At 53.0% G+C, this 22,310-nt stretch overlaps 2 protein-coding genes across 3 annotated transcripts in view; one reads left to right on the top strand and one right to left on the bottom strand.

Annotated features, from left to right (window-relative positions):
• Positions 1-5,053, top strand: part of INPP5J (inositol polyphosphate-5-phosphatase J) — a 44,964-nt gene extending 39,911 nt beyond the window's left edge. For both annotated transcript variants that reach the window (XM_088143848.1, XM_088143849.1), the window contains 3 exons: positions 1,249-1,326; positions 2,273-2,377; positions 3,563-5,053. In XM_088143848.1, coding sequence (XP_087999974.1) covers positions 1,249-1,326; positions 2,273-2,377; positions 3,563-4,225 — 846 coding nt within the window. In that variant the 3' untranslated portion in view covers positions 4,226-5,053. The remainder of the gene's footprint in view (positions 1-1,248; positions 1,327-2,272; positions 2,378-3,562) is intronic.
• A 136-nt stretch (positions 5,054-5,189) lies between these two features.
• On the bottom strand, positions 5,190-14,519 carry PLA2G3 (phospholipase A2 group III). Its single transcript, XM_088143847.1, has 7 exons — positions 14,015-14,519; positions 10,787-10,919; positions 10,420-10,554; positions 8,483-8,949; positions 7,605-7,734; positions 6,756-6,890; positions 5,190-5,879 (listed from the first exon to the last, which is right to left on the bottom strand). The coding sequence occupies exons 1-7, from the start codon at positions 14,514-14,516 to the stop codon at positions 5,693-5,695; spliced, it is 1,689 nt and encodes a 562-aa protein (XP_087999973.1). The 5' UTR covers positions 14,517-14,519; the 3' UTR covers positions 5,190-5,692.
• Positions 14,520-22,310: the final 7,791 nt, after the last annotated feature.

Genomic DNA, 22,310 nt, shown 5'->3' with positions numbered 1-22,310 from the left:
CCAGCGGTGGAGGCCCCACCACTCCAGGAGGCAGCTGTTCCCCTGCTTCGTAGCGCTCCCGGTCAGGAAGCTCCTCCTGATTTCGAGTCTGGGTCTCCCTCTGCAAAGCTTCTGCTGGTTGGTTCTTGTCTTAGCCTTGGATCCACACCCTCTGCCCTGTGGCAGCCCTTCAGGTCTTGGAGGTCTGCGCTCGTGTCTCCCCCCAGCCTTCTCTTCTTGGGCCAAGCCCACCCAGTTCTTTCAGCTGTCCTTCCTAGGACTTGGCCTCTGAGCCCCTCACCACCCTCTGCCCCCTTCCCAGCTCCTCTGCATCCTTCTTGCGTCGCAGTGATCAGAGCTGGGGCTGGATTTCAAGTACTGCTCCTTCTTGGGCTTATCTGGAGATCTTGGGATTGAACCGGGGATCTTCTATATGGAAAGGGGGGACGTAGTTCACTTAATAAGCAACACTGCTTATTTAGAAAGTTCATACCTTCTAAAGCATTTGTATGGATAGGAGAAAGAGCAAACTACAGTCGATGAATGAATCTCTGGCAGGGTGGTGGTGCCATATTTAATCCCTGTAGGAGCTGGTACTCTCCCCCTCCCCATGACAGTGGCAGCATTGACTGCAGAGCTCTGTCTGAATTTTCTTTATTGCCACCAGCCTCCGCTGCAAAAAACAAAATGAAAACGAAACCCTGTTTGGCTGGGTCGAGACACCCCTGCAGCTTTCTTGGCGGCAAGACAGAAGCCATTGCTTGCCACCCTTCCTCTACTCCACAGACGGTGGGATTCCCAAACGGTCTCCGGTCCAAGCACTAACCAGGCCTGACCTTGCTTTGCAGCCCGGCCAAGACTAGGCCAGGCCAGTGCTGCCCTCTGCTGAGAGAAGAGGAAGGTGATGCCCACTTCTGCATCATGCCAAGGAGCTACGTGGGGAGAGCTTACTGGAACAGGCAGGACAACATGCAACACACAGCCAAGAGCATCAGTGTATTAACAAGATTTAATTGTAATTCAGTTTCAATGTAAGCAAACTGAAATCCATGTTATGTTCTTGCCAAAGCCCTGCCTGCTTCTTTTCGGAATCTGGAGCCCCAGCAGAAGCCCAAGAGGGTCAGAAAGAATTGTGCACCCCTGTGCAAAGTGAACAGATGATTGAAACCCCAAATTCACAGCAGTGGATAGAGAAGCAGAATTATTGGGGTATCTCAGCTGCAACAGGGAGGCCTTGAGGAAACCTCTTGTGATTTCTCTCCCCTTCAGGTGGGTTTCCGACACTGGAAGGACTACATAGCCTATGTATGGGCCAAGCAGGAAGATACTGAGAGCCACCTTTACCAGGTAATTGAGAGCAAAGAGGAGGTGAACAAACGGAGCTTTCTCTCTGCCGCCCAAGACGTGTGATCTCAGAAAGAGGTGACATCCGGGGTATCTGGTTGTATAGCCCGGGTTGGTTATATTCACACAATGGGAGCACATCCTCATCCAGGGAACTTGGTGGCTTAAATGCAAGTCTTGGGGTCTGATGCTGGGGAAACCCAGGTCTGAGCCTTCACTTGACCCTGAGCTCACTGAGTGACTTTGAGCCACTCATCTTTTCTCAGTCCACTCCGCCTCACAGGGTTGGCGTTATGAGGACAAAATGACCCCTGGCACCCTGCATTAAAGGGAAGGTGGGATCAGAAGGAAGGGAATAAATACATCACCTGGGGTGGCTACTAAACTGGCCTATTTTCTGGGTTTGTACCAAATGATGAACCATAAACTAGCCAAAGGAGCTAGGTTTACACCCCTTGCTAAACCACACACTCCAAGAACCTAACCCTAGTTAAAACCAACCATGTTCAAGATGTACGAATAGAGTTATGTAACTGATCAGGTTCAAATGCATTAAGTCAACCCAGCTGTGGAGTTAACAGGTATTTGCTGCTTGCTTGCTGCTTCTCCTTGGCATTTCCCACCCTGGCATCTTAGAATCGTGGAGCTTGGTCCAACCCCCTGCTTGGTGCAGATTTATGGATGCTATCTCCCCTCATCCCTACCAGCCATGGCCACCAATGCTTCCCTGCCTGCTGACCTCCAGGGGTGTGGGACTACAAGCCTCCTCATCTCTCAGCCTCACGCTCTGCTTACTAGGGAACGATGGTAGTTGTAGGCTGGCCCAGACAGAACGCCCCAAACTGAAAGGTAGAGCTGAATCATAAGTCCAGTGCCGGTCGGTCGGTCGGTCGGTCATCTTCTGCTGTGGCTGTCTTCTCCTCCCTCCCTTTCTCTCTTCCAACTCTAGCTAATGTTTCCGGAGGAATCCCTGCCCAAAGGGAAGGGGGACTACATCCTTGGCTACTACAGCAACAACTGCAGCTGTATGGTGGGTGTGACGGATCCCTTCCAGGTGAGCAAGCAGAAGGACACAGGGTAGGAAGCCACTGGCTCCCAGAGCCACTGCGGGGCCCGCTTCTCTCTGCCCCTGAGGAGCACGGCTAGTGCACCGAGAGGCGACTTCCGAGAGGCCTTTTGCACCACGGAAGCAACATGGCTCACACTGTGGAAGTCTGCATCGCTTTGCATCCTCCTGAGACACTTCCAGTAATGGGAACTGTTGTAGAGTTGGGGCAGCTTTCCCCAACCAGGCTGCCCTTGAGGTGTTTGGATTTCAGCTCCCAGAAGTCCCCAATCAACTTGACCTTTGCTGAGAATTCTGGGAGTGGGGTCCGCTTATCTGAAAGGTCACCCTGGGTCGGAGGAGGATGGAACAAGAATCCCCTTCTTCTCACTTTGCTGCTGCTCACTAGCGAACCAGCGAACTGATTGGGGATATCACCAACCAAGTGTGACAAATTATGGCATCCTTGTGCAGGCCTCTTCTGTACTGTGATGCCACCGCAGGGCAGGACTTGCCTCTTGACATCACTGCACATGCTCAGATGCTGTGAAAGCGCCTCTTGACCCTTGCTTGCTGGCAAAAAACAGGTCAGCCAATCCAGCCTGCTGCTGCTGGCCTGTTTTTTGCCAGGCAGGAATAATTAAAGCATTTTCCCCCCCTTCCCTCTGCCTAGTTTTTTAAAAAAAGTGTCTGGAAATCAAGTCCTGCCGGTTACCTTCACTTGGCTATAGGGCAGATGCCCACGGAACTGATCTTTATTCTTTTCTATCGCTTTCATTTTTGAAGCCCCAGCTGTGAGGCCCAACAGCATATGAGATCTCCAGACATTTAGTTCAGTAGCTGCAACCGCCACAGTCATTAGTGTGGAAAGGTGTGCCAGTCCAGAGACCGCTGTCTGGGAAGAGACGGAGAGCTGGTCGTGAGGACTCCCCAGCTGTGTGCAGCGTTGTTCGGCTGGGCTTCCACAACATACTACGCTGGGTGGCGTATGGTTCAGCGTGTTCTGGAAACCCAGCTGCTGTCTTTGCACGTTGGGTGAATCAGGCATCATCCGAAGGGCTTCTGGGTCTGGGTATTGCATGTCGCGTGAACCCAGGAATTCGATTCTGATAGTCCAGGTTCAGGGGGACGCACGGACAGTGCTTGTGATTCGAGGAGCGTTGACCTTCCCTTTTCCCCATTTCCCTGGTCCAGATTTCCTTGCCCACCATGGAGCAGATCAGCAGCCCCACAGACAGCACGAACAGCACCTCCGAGGAGGACGACGACAGCACGCTGGTGCTCCTCGGCCCCAAGTCCCGCAGCCCCAGCCCTGGGAAGATGCACGGCCACCGGAGCCGCAGCCCCAGCCTGGCCAAGTTCCAGGGACTGCTCTTGCGATCCTCGAGCCGAGACCAAGGGGCCAGCCGCAGCCCCTCGCCCCAGGGCCGCCGCCACAGCAGCATCCTGAAGGCCGACATTCCCAGCATCCACTTTTCCAAGGACAGCCCACGGCATCGCTCCAAGTCGCGGGAGATGGCGCAGAACGCAGAGGCCGCCTCCTCCTCCTCCGCCGCCTCCTGCTCCTCCTCCTCCTCCTCCGCCTCCGCCGCCCCCCCGGCCCGGACGGGCTGGCGCTTCGATGAGAATCCGCTGGCCCGGGCCGATCCGCGGAACCTGGGCCTGCTGCCCGCCGTGCGCTTGGAGACGGTCGATCGAGCCATGGGGTCCCGGCGTGAGAGCTCCGACCCGAGCTTGCCCGGGCGGAGGATGAGCCCCACCAGCCCCACGGCGGGGCTCGCGGCCCTCTTCAGTACTTCCCCACAAGAGGGGGGACCCCACGATCCCCACAGCCACAGCTGTGAGACCAGACACTAAGGGGGCCGAGCCACTCGGCAACCATCTTGTGTAGTGTGCGTGTGGCGTGCCGACACCCTCTGCCCACCCGTATCTGTGCCTGCCTTGCTCTCTGTCAATGCGCCTCTCCTGATGGGGCACAGACCCGGGCAAGGCGCTGCTGTGGTTTCACCCCATCCCATCAGCTTGACAATCACCCCACATCCGTGTCGTCAACCGAAGGCCTGACCCTCTCAGCCGGCCACAGAGCACTTGTGCTGGTCGCCCCTCATCCTCCTTCGAGGAGAGCCCTTTCTCCCACCGAATGCCCTGGTCGGGACCCAGAGCCGTATCCCCCTCCCACACCTTTCTGGCACCCCTCCTGGCCTGCCCAAGGAAAGGCACCGCTTCTCCTTGCAGAGCCATCGGAAGGCCAGAAGCCAGGGAGAAAGGAAGCCCCTCTGTCCCCCTCACCCGGAGCAGCTGGAAGCTCACCTGGTGGTCAGCTGATGAGCTCAGAAGCCCCCTGCTCGAGGATGGGGTGAGCAGTCGGGGAGGGGGAGAAAGGCCATTTCCAGAGCCCCACGTCGTAAGCGTGGGGATCAGTGCAAGGGCCCAGTCGGGCCCATAGTGACGAAGACCAGGCGGCAGCAGCCGAGCCCAACCCTTCTGCAGCTGTGGCAGAGCTGCAGGCAAAGACTGACGGCGGAGGGTGCCTTGGAATCGGGAATGGAGAGGTCTGGCTAGGGGGCTGGGGGGGGCCGGTCTCTCCCCCGACAGATCAGGGACCTTCGCTGGGACGAGTTCAGTTTTGACACAATCTGTCCTACCGCTTGTGCTGCCCAACCCCTTCCAATAAATCACCTACCAACCCTCCACGAGGCATCCTGTGGTCTCCCCTGGCAGGACGGGCCGGCGGGTGGCCGAGAAGAGGTGACGCTCCTCTTCAGCTCTGGTAGTCCCCCGTTTCCTTGCTTCCCCAAACCAAGGAGAGCTCAAGTCACGGTTGGAAAACATTTATTCATAGCCCCACAGTACTTTCCCTCCCCTAATAAATTACAGGCTTCCCCCGCCCTCCTTGCAAGGAGGGCACAGGTGCATGGGGGGCGGGGGGCAAAGGACGAGCCCTGCCTCCAGCCGCAAGAGGGGGTTCTCAGGACAAGCGCTTGGAGAGGCGAGGCCTGGAACGGCTGCCCCACCTCTCCCCACCCCTTTGCTCTGGGCTCGGCCCCATCCAGCTTCAAAGCACCAGTCGCCCAGAGTTTGCGAGTCCAGTGTGTGCTGACACTAAGCTCCTTGCAGCAGACGGTGGCTGGCCGGCCTTGCAGAACGGAGGGTCTCCGGAGGATGTCCTCTTCCTGTTCGTACCAGCAGTTGTGTCTTCCACGCTGTGCACCTGCTCAAAAGGCAGGGAAGAGGCTCCCCCCATACGGGACGGCCCAGCTTTGCTGCGTGCTCTTCCCGGGCTCGGCCCTCTCTCGTGCGCGCGGGGGCAAAGGCTGCCCTTGCTCAGGGTGGCACCGGGGAGAGGGTGGCTCGCACCAGCCGCACACACTTGTCAAACAGCTGGGTGGCTCCCCCAAGGGATGCCCGTTCTTGGCGCTTCACTTTGAAAGAGGCTCCCGCCTGTTTGCCACCCAACCGGTTGGTGAGGTGACGAGCCGGAGCCAGGATGGCTTTGCCAATGCCGATGCAGCTGCAGGAGGAAGAGACAGAAAGGTGGGGTCAGCCTTTCCTGGGGCAGGAGCACGAAGCGAGAGCTGGCAGTTTGGTGGTGCATTTCCGAAAAGGAGCAGCCCCAGCAGGCGGGCAAGTGAACGCAAGGCTGGGCTGCGACTCCTCCAGATGTTCTGGAGGGTTCCAGGAGAGCCGTCTGAACCTGCACAGGCAAAGCTCGGCTCTTCCACCACCAAACCTCGGCAGCTGGGGCACATAGGCTGTCCTCAGGGAAAGGGAGCTTTCCGTGCGCAAGGACCCATGCGCTCCGTACACCTGCATTTCTGCTAACAGCATCGTGTCCCCAGCAAGATACTGGGACCCTCCTTGCCATCAGTCCCCTTCAGCTCCCGGGTCAAAGCAGAATTTCGTTCAGCCACAGAAACATTTTGCCTGGCAAATTTTCTCAGTCCCCCAGGAAGGCCACAGACTTGGTTGCTGTTGATTGCATTACAACAAAGCAACATCCAAGCTGCTGATTCTCACCTTGGCAAGCCGAAACAAAACCCAGCACAGCATCAGAAATCAGGAGTTTGATTTACTGACAAAAGTTACTGAAAGGCATAAGCTTTTGTAAGCGGCAGCTTATGCCTTTCAACAAATTAGAAAATTTAGATTTAGAACATTTTAGAAAACAACTCTGAGAAAAGGTGCCGCTGGACACATCCTGATATTGGGCTGCCGTAAACCACAGGATTAGAAAAGGTCAAAGATCAGCCCTGATCAGCCCCTACATATCGGCTGCAAGGCGAAGGAGTCGGGACGGAGCATGTGCAGAAGCGACAGGAGCGTGTCATGCGCAGGCAAGCAGCCTCCCCTCCCCTCTCCTGGACAAGCACCGAGCGGCTCCACTCACTTGGGCCAGCCTTCCTCTCCTGTCATACAACCTGGGAGGGTTTCCAGAACAAAACAGGAGGGGGAGATGTAGTGAGACAGGACTTCCTCCTCCACCTCGTTGGGACCCTTCCTCCTGCGCAGGAACCGGGCCAGCCTGTGGGGAGAAAGGGGCTGAGGAATCCAACTCGCCTCACATCGTCTGCCGCACTGAGCTTCTGGAACACGGCCAAGGAGAAGACCACAGTCCAGCAGAGGAGGCCAAGAAAACCCTTGATCCTTCTTCAGCCTCTCCAGGCAGGGCAGGGAAAGCCCCCTACCAAACCTCCTTAGCCTGGTGCCCCCCCCCCAAGTGGGCAGAACGACAACTCCCAGGTTGAATTTGCACAATGTGCTGGATCAGGTTCAAGTGGGGTTGGGAATTTCGCAATGTATTCCAGGAACCCAACTTCATCTGCGTGAATTATGGCATCCTATGAAACCAGGAAATGTGGTTGTATTTGGGGTGTGAACAGAACAACTCTGTTAACTGTTTTGGGATTAAGTGTCTTGGATGAAAACAGCACCACATTTTCCATGCTGGGGTTACATGCTTGGAGTTACAGCCCCAACGCCTCTGGGGAGGGATGCGCTCTCCATGCAGATCTTAAAATCAAACGGAGCTACAGTACGGGAGATGCTCCAGTTCCTCATCTCTTGCATGGAGCAGGCGGTGGCAGCAGATTGCCTGCGAAGCTCCCTATAGCCCTGCCCCAGTTCTCTGATTCCTGGTGTGAATTGTGGTCCTCCCTTCTCACTCCCCAGCCCCCGTTCTTGCCACTCAGACCCAGTGGTTGGTGCCACGTGAGGCCTGGGGAGGGGCAATGCTTACCGACGGGTGCAGTTACAGTGGAAGAGGGTGCGGTCATCTGAATTGTGGAGCTGGTACTTGAACTCACTGGGGGCAATTTTGAAGGGGCACTGATCCAGCCGTTGGTAGCAGCGGCATCTCCGTGATAGGGCTGGAGAAAGAAACAGGCAGCAGTTCAATCGAGGAGTCAAGGTGCAGGTTGCCCACGGAGCCCCACATCAAGTCTTCCCACCATGGCCAGGGAGGGGCTGCCTGGGAGGTCAGGAGCAGGGAATCAGGAATGCAACTCCACCCCCTGTTTGCGCCCCACTGCCTGCTGTTCGGACCTCTGATTTGGCCATTGGGAATATCAACTCCCTTTCTTCCAATCCCATTTTATTGCCTTTGAAGTCTGGGACCTTCTCACCAAATTTCAGGCTGAGCTTTGGTTCCCCGGGAGTTGCAGTTCTTGGCATTGCCAGTTGGCAGGCCGAGGGAAGCTTTTCAGGGACAGTGAAAGATACTAATTTGTGTTTCTTAGATGTATATCCTGCTTCTCCAGGAGCTCAAGATGGCATACATGGGGCACCACCTTCCAGCACTTTTCTTCCAATACAATAACCCTTTGGGATAGGCTGGTCCGGGCCAAAATCACCTCCAGAGCTCCCACAGCAGAGGGTGGATTTGAACCCAGATTTCCCAGGTGCTAGTCTAACGCTAAACATCTACGCTGGTTCCCAAGGTGGAGGCCAAACCATCAGGTTCAGAAACCCAAACAGGTTTCTCTTTGGCAAAAGCTTTGGAAGGCCCCTCTTGTCAATCTGAGAGAACAAGCAAGTATTTTTACCTGTTCCTTCCACCCCATTCATAATTCCTCCCACATTTGAGTGCCCCCAGAAGGAACACGCAGGTTCACTCACCTGATCTTGGCTTGGAAGCATGACCATGTTCTGCAGGGCCAGAGAAGGGCTTTGCTCCCTGCCAAGTCTCGTTGGACAAGCCTTCCTCCACGGGAAGGACGACAGGGTGGAGCGTAGCAAGAACCTCGCCATCCATCTTCAGAGGACCAGGCTCCAACGTAGCTCTGAGGGCAGGTGACCATGGCGTGGTTCGCTCACCTGAGCTGCTTGTTCCTGGGATGGGTGTGGCTTGACCAGGCTTGGAGACCGGGGTCAGTGGGGCAATGGGATCCTGAGCCTTGGGCGGCCATTCCTTTGTCTCCTTGGCCTGCTTCCTCCGCCCCTTTCTGCCCTTCCACCTGGGCTTCTGCTCCCTACCTCGATGCTTTCCAGGCTGGGGAGATGTGCTAGTGTTGGGGTTCTCAATGGGGTGATATGGGCTTGGATCCACCAAGTGAGCCAGCGGCATTGGGCCGTACCTCTTACACCTAGCGTAGGACAGAAGAGGAAAAGTGCTATGTTCAGTCTCTGCATTTGCACCACGCGCTTACCATGGCTTGTGCAATTCCCCCATTGTCCTGGGTTGGCACAATGCACGGAGCCATAAATTAATCAGTGGCAGGGTTCCACAAAACACTGGACTATACTGTGGGTGTGCAGTTTGCAACTGTGTGTTGTGCAAACTCAGCTCCATTGTCCTTTCAGCAAGATTTAACAGGCCCTTGAAAAGGTGTTTCCTAATGTATCTTTTCAGCCTAAAACCTCCCGGAAAAAATCAGCTATATCACCTGAATTAATGGCCTGCATGAGATGGAGAAAACAGGAACTTTGCAGTCACCACAGAATTGGGTGGGACAGCTAGTACCTTTTGAGGAAAAAACAAAATACAGGACAAACCTGATTAGAGCAGTGTTCTCCAACTTGGGCAGGCAGATGGACTTCCAGAATTCTTAGCAATGGCCATGTTGGCTGGGAAATTTGGGAACTGGGAAGTCCATGTTTCCAGATGTCATGAAGGTTGGGAAATACTGGGTTAAGTTCATTTTGGGAAAAGAAATTCAATACACAGATACAGGATGAGGAACACCTGCCTTGGGCACCGTATGTGCAAAGGCTCTCAGAATCATAGTGGATCAAAGCTTCTCAGAATCCCAGGTTAAGCTATATTAGCTGGATCATAGTGGAAAACTAGCTGAATATGAGTCAGCCGTGTGACACAGCAGCAACAAAGGTGAGTACATTTTTAGGGTGCATCAAGATTTCCCAGTTGTGAGAAGCACCACTTCTGTTCAGGTCTACACTGGCCTGCCTCTGCTTGAATACTGGGTCCTCTTCTGGGTGCCATCTTTCAAGAGGCATTCAGACAAGCTGGGAAAAAGGGGCAAAGAAAGGCAGTGAGGACCATCAAGGACTTTCCAGGAGAAATTGAGGAAACAGGGTAGGTTTAGCCTTGACAAAAGATGACAGGAGTGGAGAGAGTAAAATAGCATTTTTCAAGTATCTTTAATACAGGGAAGTCAACCAGGACCTGTTTTCTACCACCATAAAGTATAGGAGACAGAATAACAGATTTAAGTTATAGGAAAGCATTCGGATGAAATATTAGGAAAAAAGATCCTAATTGTATGAGCAGTTTGATAGCGGAAGCAATGATCTAGAGGAAAGCGGGGAGGGGTTTATGCAGCAGAGGCTGTTCAGCCATCACTGGGGGGGTACTTGGATCCCTACCATGAGCAGTGGGTAGACTCGGTGGCCATTACCAAATCCAGAATTTTAAATTATCTTGGAGTGGGAAGCAAGTTCCTCTCCTGTTGCACAAGTATTCTGCAACCTTGGCAACCAACTGAGTTGAGCCCATGTTGCATTTTGAGGGCCATCAACTGACATCCAGGAGCACAACTCAACTGGCCCCTATTGTATTTCCTCACTTAGACACAACCCAGAGCTGGCTTACTCACCCGCCCCACCAGTGCCATTCAAGGCACTCCTCGCTCTCTTCCAGGTTGAAGCATGGGACTTCCAGCAAGTTGAAGAAGCTGGTCCCAATGAAGTTGGAGATGGTGTCATTGAGGTTCCTCAAGCAATCTCTGAACCTGTTAAAAGAGTCAGAGGAAGAACGTTTGTTCACAGTTCGACAGTTTCCTCTTCAGGCGGTCATTCCCCAATCTCCAGTCTCCATGTCTTTTGGACTACACCTCCCAGCATCCTCTACCAGCATGACCAACAATGCAGGAGGGTGATGGGAATGTAAATTCAACACATTGGGAGGGCACCAGATTGGACAAGGCTAGGTCAAACCCCAGCTTCACAGGACCCTGTACTCACCTGTTATCACAGCCGCAGTGAGAAATGGTGTGCAGGCGGTAGTTACGGATGCCGTACTTGAATCCCAGAGGGGAGATGTGAGCATCACACCGGTCATGCTCACGACAGCACACGTCTGGGCCCTGGAAAACCCCTGCAACAGAAGGAACCAGGATTAGAAGGGCCAAGGGCCCCCAGCATCTCTCTCACCTGGAGCCTGCCTCTGAGCACGGCTGGAGGGGGCAGCGAGCGCCACAGAAGAAACCGAAATGGGCTTCATGACACTGGGGCCTCCAGAAATGCTGGGATTCCTCCCCAACCCCCAGAATTCCCTCCAGCACAGCCAAAGGGGGGGGGGTAGGAGCTGTCCTCCCTACCCAGCTAGTGAGACCCAAGTGGCAAAGAGGCTGATCAAAATGGTGAATTCTTCTGCAACCACCTTCTCTCATACTTAGAGGAGTCACATGTAATTCTCACAGAGATAGGTAGATACTCATACAATAAACCTTGCATTATAGAAGTCTAATGTTGCACACTCACTGCAAGGCCCAGTTTAAACTTGGCTTGAGCTGCTGGCCCCATGAGTCCCAATCCCAGGCCGCTCCAAGGCAGAGCCATCACCACGTATCAGAACATTCCTGTTGTTCCAGAGCCAGCTGGTGTTTCTCAGCCTTAGGACTTGGGGAAAATGGGTGACTCCTCTTGCAGAGCCCCATGAGCAAGTGGTCTCTTATGCTAGCGACCCACCATTTTACACTGTCATCTGCAGTTTTGTCAAAAAAACTCTCCTCCCTCCCCCCAGTATTCAATGGCTGGGTTCATGTAATACGCATAACCTGCTTCCTGAATTAATCCACAGTGGCAAGAGGTGCGTGCGCGTGATACACAACACACTGAGTGTGTTCCCACAACACACAAAGCCACAGGGACAAACTGATAAAGGCACTTGGCTAGCTTGCCAAGCTTTGCAGGTGGTATAAATGCAGCTGAACAACTTGTATCGGATACGGTCAAGTGTGTTGTGCGAACAAAACCTATAATTTTCTTCCAGATAATTGCAGCTTTGAGTCTTCCTTTCTCCCATTTGCAAAGTCATGCTGGCGTGCAATGGGCTCTAATTTGTGCACTAGAGGCCGAAGCTGATAAGGGGGATGAGTCTCCAAGACAATCCTACCTTACTGGAATCCTGGACCTCAATTAAACTTCAATAAACTTCAGTAAATTTCAGTTAACTCAAATAAACTTCAAGTCCTCACAGTTTTGAAATCAGTTTGTCAGAATGGTAAAAAGGCACTTGGGTGCTTTACCATATTATTAAAATTAATCACTTTCCTCCGATTTGCAAATTCCATTTTTAGTGTTACCACTGGGCCTGCCTAGATTCAAAAATTAATCCTGTTAACAGGATTTGAATCCAACTGTTTGAACATATACAGGTCGTCCTCACTTAATGACCATTCGTTCAGCAACTGTTCAAAGTTATGGTGAATGAAGGGACTTATGACCAGTCCCCAAAGTTATGGCAATTGCAGCGCCCTTGCAGTCACATGATCAAAATTCAGGGACTTAGCAGCTCACTGCACTTATGACTGCATGGGCGCTGCAACTCCCCCACCCGCCTACTATGCCATTTTGGCCCCCTGCACTCTGGCCCCTGCCACCCTCAACTGACCTTCACCGTCTTCTTGCTCCCACTGCTGATGAAGCGTGCTCAGCCTGGCCCTTCGCGAGGCAGCTGCTGGCTTCACAAGGCTTTCTTCCCCAGGTCATGCCCGGCGGTTTCCTTGTGAGACCTGGGGAAGATGGCCTCAAGTGGCCAGCAGCTGCTTCATGAAGGGCCAGGCTGGACATGCCTCGCCAGCAGCGGGAGCAAGAAGATGGCGAAGGTCAGCTAGCGTGGTGGAGTGCAGGGTGGCAGGGCCTTGGGAGTGCAGGGTGGCGAGGGCAACTGCGACTAGGCTTCCCAGGGCAGCTGAGGCTTCTCACCACACTGTGCCGCTGGGCTGCGAGGCTGAGGCTTCCAGGGGGGGCTGCAACTTCGTGCTGCAATGCGGCTTAGGGGCTTCTTACAGCCCCAGAGCTGCAGCGTGCCAAGAAGCCCCTGAGCCGCAGCGTGGCAAGCATCCCTAGAGCCACACAGGTCTGGGGCTGCTCACCCCCAGGGTGCAGGGTGGCCAAAAAGGCAGAGATGGTGGGGGGAACAGGCAGTTGAAGGGGAGGCAGTTCCTTACCTTGAAAGAACCAAGGCTTGGGGCTGGGAGGGACGAAGCCCGGAATGACCCGCCCACTGGGGTGGGTCCTCAGCTAATGACTGGTGGAATTTGGATAACGACAGCAACGGGGAGTGCTTGGATAGCTGTCGCTAAGCGATGCGATCACATGACATCGAGCTTCATGACTGCATCACTTAGCAATGGAAATTCCGGTCCCAATTACCATCGTAACTCAAGGACTACCTGTACATAATTTGAACTTCCATCCTTGGATTTGATCCTTCCTTGGCACAATAGTAGATATCTCAGGTTGGCTATTTCGGCCCATGAATTGCAGCAGGCCTGAAGAGTAATGATATCGCTACTACTCCATCTCTGCTTGGGTTCCGAGGATGGGAACAACAGCAGTCTCCGCAGCGGCCCCTCCAGAGGACAGGCATGCTGCGCTCTTTCAAACAGGGAAAGAAGTCTTGCGAAAGATGCAGCTGGGAACCAGTGATGTTGTTCTCCACACGGAAGATGGTTGCTAGAATGCTGGCCTGCGGGCTCAGTGAAATTACCTGACACACCAAAGCCGCACAACAATTAACTAACTGCTGGGAAACTCATCATCCAGACCGGACTTCTTCTGTTCCTCTGCCAGTCCTGGCGACTCCATAGGGGGAGGCAGCCCACCTCCAGGATTACAAGGGACAGGCAGACGCATTTATCTTTAACGAAGCACAACCTGCTCCTTTCTCAAAACCACCCCCTCCCATCACCGCATCTAGTGGCAAGGAGTTCCACAGACCCTCTTCTGCTTCATACTAAGAAGCTCTTCCTAAGGTCTTACACACTTCTGTCTCGTTTTTCCCTGTGTGGCGGTGCAAAAAGATTCAGCTGATAAGCACCCCGACGTTTAAAGGCACAAGAACCGGACCACCTCGGGGGACTTGGCAAGAGGGCTGGCTCCAAGCGAGGGCGAGGCACGGCCGTTTCCTTTCCCGTGACGCGGAGCACGCCGAGAATCGAGTCCAACCGGCCCGGCCCCCCTTACCCAGCTCGGACGGGTGGTCAGCCGAGTCCCCGGCTCCGCACCAGCGCGTCCCGGGAACCGTCCAGCCCCGCCGGGTCCGCGGGCGCGCCCGCGCCTCCTGCCCTCCCGCGGGCGCTCGCGCTCCGCTGCTTGCCGCGCCCGGGGCTCCCTTGCAGCCGCCTTTCCGCGCCTCCAAGGTGTCCAGCTCCCGCCGCAGCTCCGGCCCCCAGGAGGCGCGCACCAAGGGGCCGCGGAGCCGCTCCGGCGCGCAGAGCTCCAGGTAGCGGCGGGTCAGCGCCGGCTCCGTCCGCCAGGCGCACTCCAGCAAGTGCCCGCTGCGCGCGTCCCAGAGGCTCTGGACCAAGACCGGGCCGGCCCCGTCGGGGCGCAGCCACAGGAAGCTGAGCAGCCGGGAGCGGCCCCCGGTGGCCCTCGTGGGGCAGGCGGCGTTGGCTTCGCTCCAGGAGCCGCGGGCGCGGGGCAGCGCCAGGCCGAGGGCCAGCAGCAGCACGAGGACGACCATGGCCCCGCGGCAGGGAATGAATGGAGAGCGGCTCCGGGCGGCTCTTGTTTAAACCAGGGGTGGGCTCGGCCGCAACGCGAGCCTGGGATTGGGCGGCTCTGGCAACGCCACCGGAGAGCCACGCCCCCCGTGTTCCCACGCTGGCTTTCGGGCCACGCGGGGGGGCGGGCGGGGAGTCGCCCCTGCGCGCTCAGCCCCCGCCGGGGGGTCTCGCCGCGTCCCGGCGGGGCCGCGGGCCCCCCTGCGTTCAGAAAAGTACCACGCACGTCGTCCTTCGCTGCCCCTCTCGTTACCCGGAACGCGCTTCCCGCGGTAGCAAACGCCTCCTGTTCCCGTACAGGTGACTGAAAAAACGAAGTGGGGCGGACTGAGGTGCCTTCCCCGCCGTCGGATGCCCCTAAATGCCCTAAGTGGAACGTGCGCGCGCAGATCGGTCCTCTGGCTGGACCAGGTGGGCTGCCTCCGAAGGCGAAAGGCCCCTAAAGGCTCCTAATTAGTATGGCTAACTTACCTAGCCAGTAACGAAAGGTCTGCAAGAAAACAGCCAAGCTCATAGAACCCCCGGGACGCCATAGGATCAGTCTGCCCAGCCCCTACGCTTGCATTGGTGCAAGCTATGTATTAAAAGAGAAATGCGTGTATTAAAGCATGCACTGCACAAGTACCAGCCATCCTTCAAAGCAGTTTTCCCAAGAAACTCACACGCAGGTGGGCCATGCTAAAAAGAATAAAATGAAATGGAACGGCAGCCTGGCTTTGAATAAATGGGTTAGACCTATTTGCATTTTCCAGAGCCTCCTTCCTTGTCTTCTCTTCTATGGAAAGGGACACTTGTCCTTTCCCAAGAGCCCCAGAAAAGCCTTCCCACTGTCCACAACCAGGTTGTTTAAAAACCTAACAGTGGTGTATCCCCTCCGGCTGCCTTTGGTTTTAGCCTTGGTTGGTTAACCTGCGGTATGAGCCCGGCCTCTTTGCTTAGTGTCTTGTGCAAAGCCAGGACTCCACCAGCCAGGGGGTGTGTGTGAGTGTGTAAAGCAGTGTTGTCCAAACTTGGCCACTTTAAGATGAGTGGACTTCAACTCCCAGAATTCCCCAGCCAGCCATGCTGGCTGGGGAATTCTGGGAGTTGAAGTCCACTCATCTTAAAGTGGCCAAGTTTGGACAACACTGGTGTCAAGTGTGTGGTGCAAACACTGTCTAACCATTAAGGAGGCGGTGAGAGGAGCAGAGGGCTCAGGACTACTTCGGAAAGTCCTTTTTAGGCTGCTGGTGCAATGCCATGCTGCTGCTGCTCCTCCAGGTACTTTCTCTTTTCCTGTTACTCACAAAGGCTGAGATGACTCACCCCCATCATCCGATGGTGATGCCTGAGAAAAGGCCCGCCCAGTCGGCACAGAAGCTGGGCTGGGGGGGGCAAAAGAAGGCAAAAGCCCAAGAGTAAATCTCACACAAAAGGAGCTTGCGGATTGGCTAACAGGCATGGGATGATCCTGTCTGTGTGGGATCCCTTTTCCAGGGAAGCATGTGTGTGCTTGGGGACAGAAGTGGATCTCTGCAAGGGCCAAGTAGGAGAATCCCCACTGGTTCTCCAGCTTGATGAAAGAAAATTTGCCTTTGAAATCTCTTTCCAGACAGAGAATTTTAGGGAAATTTTGGGTGGTTAAGGCTCTTAAGCCTTACCTAATACAGTCCCCTCCCCCCCACCCCGGTTTTGCAGCTTCCCAGCCTTTGCAGCCCTACAGTAACGACCATTGAGGGGGAGACTGCCCTGGAGAGATGGTGGGGAGAGGTCCTCCCTCTTGTTCCTGTGCCCATAGCCAGGTGGAGAGTTTTGAAAGCCTCCTGTGCCAAGTTCTCATCTCTGCAAGGGCCAGGACTGGGCTCCAGGATGCAGATCCTGGAACCCAGATTCACTGCCACGTGCATTTTCTAAAAAAAAATTCAATGGGAGGCTCTCCCTAAGGCCCTCTGAGGAATGAAGGAAAGTGAGGAAGATGCCAAGAAAAAGTCTTTGGTGAAATATCACAATAAACCATAGCCACGATGTCAGAGAACAACTGAGGGTGGGGGTCCCAAGAAGCTCCCCCCACAACTCCAATCCCAGCAATTCAGGGCTAGAACCATGGGTTCTAGTGCAGATGCTGCCAGCCTAGGGTTCTTTGCAAAGCTCCCTAGACAATGCTTTGCAGAAATCTAATAATCTCAGCAGTAACATACAGCATCTCTGTTTCGTTTATAAGGTGGTATGTTTTTTACTTTCTGCCCAGCAAGATGACAGCACCTGGAGAACCTTCACTTAGCTGCAAAGATTTAAAAAGTTTGGATCTCTTTAGGCCTTGGATGAGGACCAGCAGGAAATCCTGGGACTGTAGGCTGGGCTGGGCAGTTGGAAAAGCATCACGGAAGAAACCCAGGGCGATCCACTTCTGTCCTGTGGCCAAGAAAATCACACGCTTGTGTCTATGAAGGTAACAGGAGCAGAACTCGACTATTAAGCTTTTTTTCCCTTTTCCTTCTTTTCTGCACATAAGAACGTTTAAAAAAAACTATCCGTGGTGGGGGAAGGAAGAAAATGTCTTGTTTTGTCTTGCAGGGTTACAATTGCAACTGGCAGAAGCTTCCAGAAGTCTTAATTTTTATTTTTGGCCTTCCCCAACCCAGCTAGTATACATTCTAGAAAGTGCAGTGACAAAAAAACTGGAGGGGTACCAAACTGAGGAAGACTCCTCCCCTTCTTCCAAAGAGGCCCCACAACCTAACACAAATGAGCCCCCCTCCCATCTTACATAATCTTAGCATCCTAAGGCTTGGAAGGCTTGGAAGGCTTCCTTGAGGCCATCAAGTCCAACCCGCTGCTCAGGCCAGAGTCCAAATTGAGATGGATGTTTGCTGGGCTGTCCTTGAAGGGAGCCCAGAACCTCTTGGGGTTATTAGCTTGGCCACTGAATGGCTCTTCCTTTTCCTGGCATTCTACCAGCATTTGCCATTCTGTAATTTGAGGTTCCATTCTGTTCCCTGCATGATGGAACAAGAGAGAAGAAGTCTGGACTGTCTTCTGTGGGACATCCTTCTTGGAATCTGGAGAGGGCTACCCTCTCCACCTCAGTCTTCTCTTTTCAGCAGGGCATCTGCTGGGGGGAATTCATGTGGCCAGCTTCACGTTTTGACCCCTCTGCAGACCCCTCTGATTGTCAAGAACATTCCCGGCTTCTCCAACTCTCTTCATAGGATGAATTCCATAATCTCCTGATCTTCCTTACTGCTGTTGTATGAAGAGGTTCCCATTTCTTTGACTCCTTCTGAAAGAGGGGTGCTCGGAGCCTTGAGGCAAAGCCTGGCAGAATAAGGTGGAATGATTCCTTCCTGTGACGGGGACATTATATTTCTGCTGTTACAACCTAAGATTGTATTCGCGGTTTTGCAGACACATCACACCACTGACTTAGATGCAGCTTGTCGTCGTCTGAGGGTGGAGGGGAGGACTAGCAAAAGTCACCTCCTGAATTTCAGAGCTTATTGAGATGGTTAATTTTCTGACTCTTTGATACTTGCAAATATGCTGCGGCTCTCTCTTTTTCTCTGTCTCTGTTTCAATCACACAGATATACACACTGTTCCACAAATGCGGTATAATTAACCTAAACTGCTCACTGCTGCAAAATCTTGGGCTTGGTGGTTTCAAAAGGGATGCAGTTATTAACTGGGAGGTATAGAACCTTCATTTTCAGGAGTGATATATCTGTATATCACTTGCCAGGTGGGCAGAAACAAGTTTATTTTATTTATTTATTCATTTCATTTGGTTTGTACTCGCCTAACTCCCAACAACTCTAGGCGGTTCACAAGAAAATATGAAAGTGATAAGATGATAAAAGCAATAAAAGAAGAAACCCAGAAAACAAAGATGCAAAACTAGGGAGCAGCGAAACACTCCCTGCTCCTCAGAAGGGGCTTCGCTCTCCCTCGCCAAGGGTCTGGGCGAAGAGCCAGATCTTCAAGGCTCTCTAAAACATCAGCGGGGTGGGGGGCTGCCTAGATCTTGGGGGGAACCTCATTCCAGATTGCTGGCGCTGCAAGAGAAAGTGGGCTTCTGGGCCCTGATAAATGGTCTTGTTTAATTGAAGGAGCCTGGTGCGTGCCAACCCTGCCAGATCAAAGTGTCTGGGCAGACACCAGGGGTCAGTTACAAGGCAGTGAACATCCTTTGGGCTTAATTCAACAAATGAAACCATATGTTTTCCATGTCTCTGCACTCTCAGCAGATGGCTGCAAAACATCCCTATTTTAGTAGTTAGTTAGGTCAAGCGGGTACATGGTGAGCTCTTGTTCCACTGCAGAGCAAAAGTCATGGCAAAAGGAGAGTCAGTAGACTTTTAAGCAAGATAAGCAGCTCAATTTTCAGCTCCCTCTTCTTGGCTCTGCTTCCCAGAAATCCCTCACTCCATCCTGGCAGCCCAAGCAGGTGCTCGGATGGGAAGGTCACACTTACGTGCCACCTGCACCGGGCAAAGGGAATCTAGTCGTCAAGAGTTACGGTCTCGGGGAGCCCCCAAATTTTCTTTCTCTGCAGGCCAGGAGCGTCTGAATAATAGCTTCCTTGGGCTGGGCCTGATAGAAATGGGCCGCTAGACATCCACACCAATCCCATGATAAAAGGATTATCTCCCACTGATTGCATCTCCCCAGAGGCCATCAACTTTCTCCCAGGAAGCCGCCCAGATCCTCAGCCTTGATCTGCCATGAGGGCTGCTGCGAACACTGCTACATTTAAAGGGAAAGCAGACGAAAGGCTTGAAAAGACTTCAAAGCAGCTTTCCAGCCGTTGCATGCCAAATGAGGAATCCCTGTCTCCTGTGAACTCTTCTCCAGTCCAAAGCTTTATTTTTGGCGCCAGATGCTCACTTACAGCCTTGCAACATTGGAACCGTTTTGCCTTGCTAGGGCAGTTTCAGCCAAAGCACTTGTTTCTTAAGTGTGAAAAGGATTTTGGCTTTCCTAGAGGTGGCTCTGGGCCTCCTACTGTTGAAACTACGGTTCCCAGCACTGGCAGCCCAGCTGCATGGCAGGTAGAGACGAGGGGACTGTAGTCCAGCAACACCCAGCGGCTCACAGCATCCCCAGAGGACAGTCTCATGCCTGGGCAGGCGGTGCCCTGTTTGAGAGGCCAAAGGTTGGCCCAGAAGTGTGCAGATCCGGTTTATCTGCAAATCAGGGCAATGCCATGCCGATAAACCAGAGTGCCCCTTCTCTGGGCAGGGAGGCTGTTTATTTATTTACTGCTGTGTTTGTTTTCATCGTGCCGACTTTGGGTTCCGCTGCAAGAAAAGTTGCTCTGTGTTCAGCAGGCTGATTACGTGGCGCTTTGGAAGATAATAGCTGATAACGGTATCAGGCCAGAAAGGGTTGTGTTGGCTAGAAGGGGCTGTGCAAACCTTGGGTGATTCTCAGACATTAAAGGTGCTGCTGGCCTTTGCATCGTTGCACCTCCTGCTGGGTCAGAAGATGCAACCGGGGCTGGCTGAACTCTCACCCGTTTGCTTGGCTTCCAGGCGGTTTCCCCAGGCAGATGGGTCCAGCCAAGGGCTTCCTTCCTGATGCAGCAGGTCTGTACCCTGACGGACGGCACCTTTCACTGAGAGGGGCAAATCAAGACATCTCTTCCTTTTGTCAGGGAAAAAACCACGTTAAACACGGGAGGCAGACACACCATAAAACAAGTCACTTTGAAGTTCCAAGTTCTGCTAAAAACTTTATTGAAAATAAGTTCAGCATAAAAGTAAAATGCAGTCAAAACATACAAGGTACTTACTTAGAAACACATTGCAATGCCGACCTGCTTGTTCGAGCCGTCAAACTGACAGCTTGATCAAGAGGCACCATTTACCTGGATGCTATCCTCTTTATCCCTTTAAACCACAAACCAGATTATGATGATCAGATCATTCCCAGAACAAATTTCAACACATATCAGTGCCCTGTCCCTGGCACTTCTGTTCTCGGGAACAAATTTGTAATTTCCTTCACTTTGCAAGTTCCTCTTATTTCCCTTAAGTGCCCCACAGGTCACATTTCAGTTATCTTGGCCTTATTAAATGCACTTAAAACTTACATTAAAACATATAAAAGGCTACTAATAATTTTCCTCTCACACCTTTGATTTGATTTTTTTTTTAAATCAGGCTTGTGATCAAGTTGGGAAGCCCTAATGGCCAGCCTTTCGTTGGTGCGTAGTTTTTAAAGAACTACTCTTCAGGAAGCAGAACTATCTATCCTAGGAGGGAAAAAATTTAATGCACCTAAAGGCTGGCGTTCAGCCAAGTTGCGGTTGGGGAATATTGCTGGGAAAATATTGCTGGAAAGCTAGTCTAGATGACTTTCCAAATCCTTTTCATCTGTGTCGTAAGGAATGGGGCTAGCGAGGCAGGAACTCGTGGTTCCCAGACCTCAGCCTAAGTGAGGGGCCTCTCCCTGCCATCAAGAGAAACATCCATCGGCTTGGAAATATGCGAGGGCCCCATAGTGCCAGGTGTGAAGCCCGCACTATGAGGTGGGGAGGGGTCTTTACCCAAGGATAATCAGCAGGGGCATTAGAAGAGGGTTCCTCCGTTCAAAGTTAGGCTGTTGGAAGACAGGAACTCACCAGATGGAGGCAGAAGTGCTCTGAGACCGTGCTGTCAAGTCCTAACAAAGGGACCCGGGGGCAAGCAGGCAGTGGGATTTCTTACTCAGCCCCAGGACGGCCATGGGTGAAGGGCTGGGTGGGGATCAGGTTTAATCTCCCTGCAGGGTGCCCCACAGTCACACCTCTCCCGGCTCGTGAGAAGGCGATGGTTGATCACGCTAGGGTGGTACCACCCAGACTGACCTATAGAGTTGCAAGGGGGTGGCAGCAGTTCCCCCAGGAGGGTGAGCGATTCCTGGGCTAATTAAACACATTCATCTCTTCTGTCCAATTGTGTTAAGTGGCAAGAGCTGGAGAGGCCTCCTTTTTCGCTGCCACTTAAGGGGGTTTAGAGGGCTGCAATACAGTTTCCTTGGGGAACTAGGATGCTCTCGGGAAGCCAAGCCAGGGGGTGGGGGTGGGCAGGGGGCAGGAGTTCTGTGTCACTTTCTTCTCTGCAGTAATCAGAGCAAGTTAGAAAAGATGCACGAGATTATCATGGAATTCCACTCCTGCAGGGGATTTTACGTCTGAGATCCATGGCCTGCAAGAAACTACCGTTGTCCTCCTATCCTGCTTATGGGTAGAAGTGGAAACCAATTCTGCCATCAGAGTAAAATACTGAAGAAGGGGATTGACTCGCCAGTGGTTAAGGAGAGAGGAGGATACGCTCTAGATAACCCTCTTTCAGAGATGCTTCAGCCTGGGCTACTGATGGATTGATTTAGAACATTTATACAGCCACTCATCCTACGTGCCTAAGCCTGGGAGGCTAAGAGTAAGAAAATAATTTGATAACTTCTCTATAAACAGAAGCAGAAACAGGATGAAAATAATCCTAATACGATAATCCAAGTTCCGTGTAACAAGATCATAATGCAAACTGTACCTCTGTTACACAAAAAGGTAGATGAAGCTTTGATTGCACCACCATCATGACTCTTCTGGACACCACTGGCATCATGTGAAAACCTCAGTTAACCAAACCCATGAAACAGGTGGAAGAAACTAATATCTGTATGTAGAGAGTAAGGAAGATGAAGCTGTGGGGAAAACATATTTTAAGTCCAAAACAAGCAGAAAGTATGTGGAAACAGCTCAGAGAGACACCTCCCTAATTCACATGTGTATAA

The sequence above is a fragment of the Python bivittatus genome, unplaced genomic scaffold, assembly GCF_059951505.1.
Source record: "Python bivittatus isolate LINGU-HERP-01145 unplaced genomic scaffold, Pbiv_v1 ctg000390_np1212, whole genome shotgun sequence".
Classification (NCBI taxonomy): domain Eukaryota; kingdom Metazoa; phylum Chordata; class Lepidosauria; order Squamata; family Pythonidae; genus Python; species Python bivittatus.
This window is presented reverse-complemented; position numbering and strand designations above follow the sequence as displayed.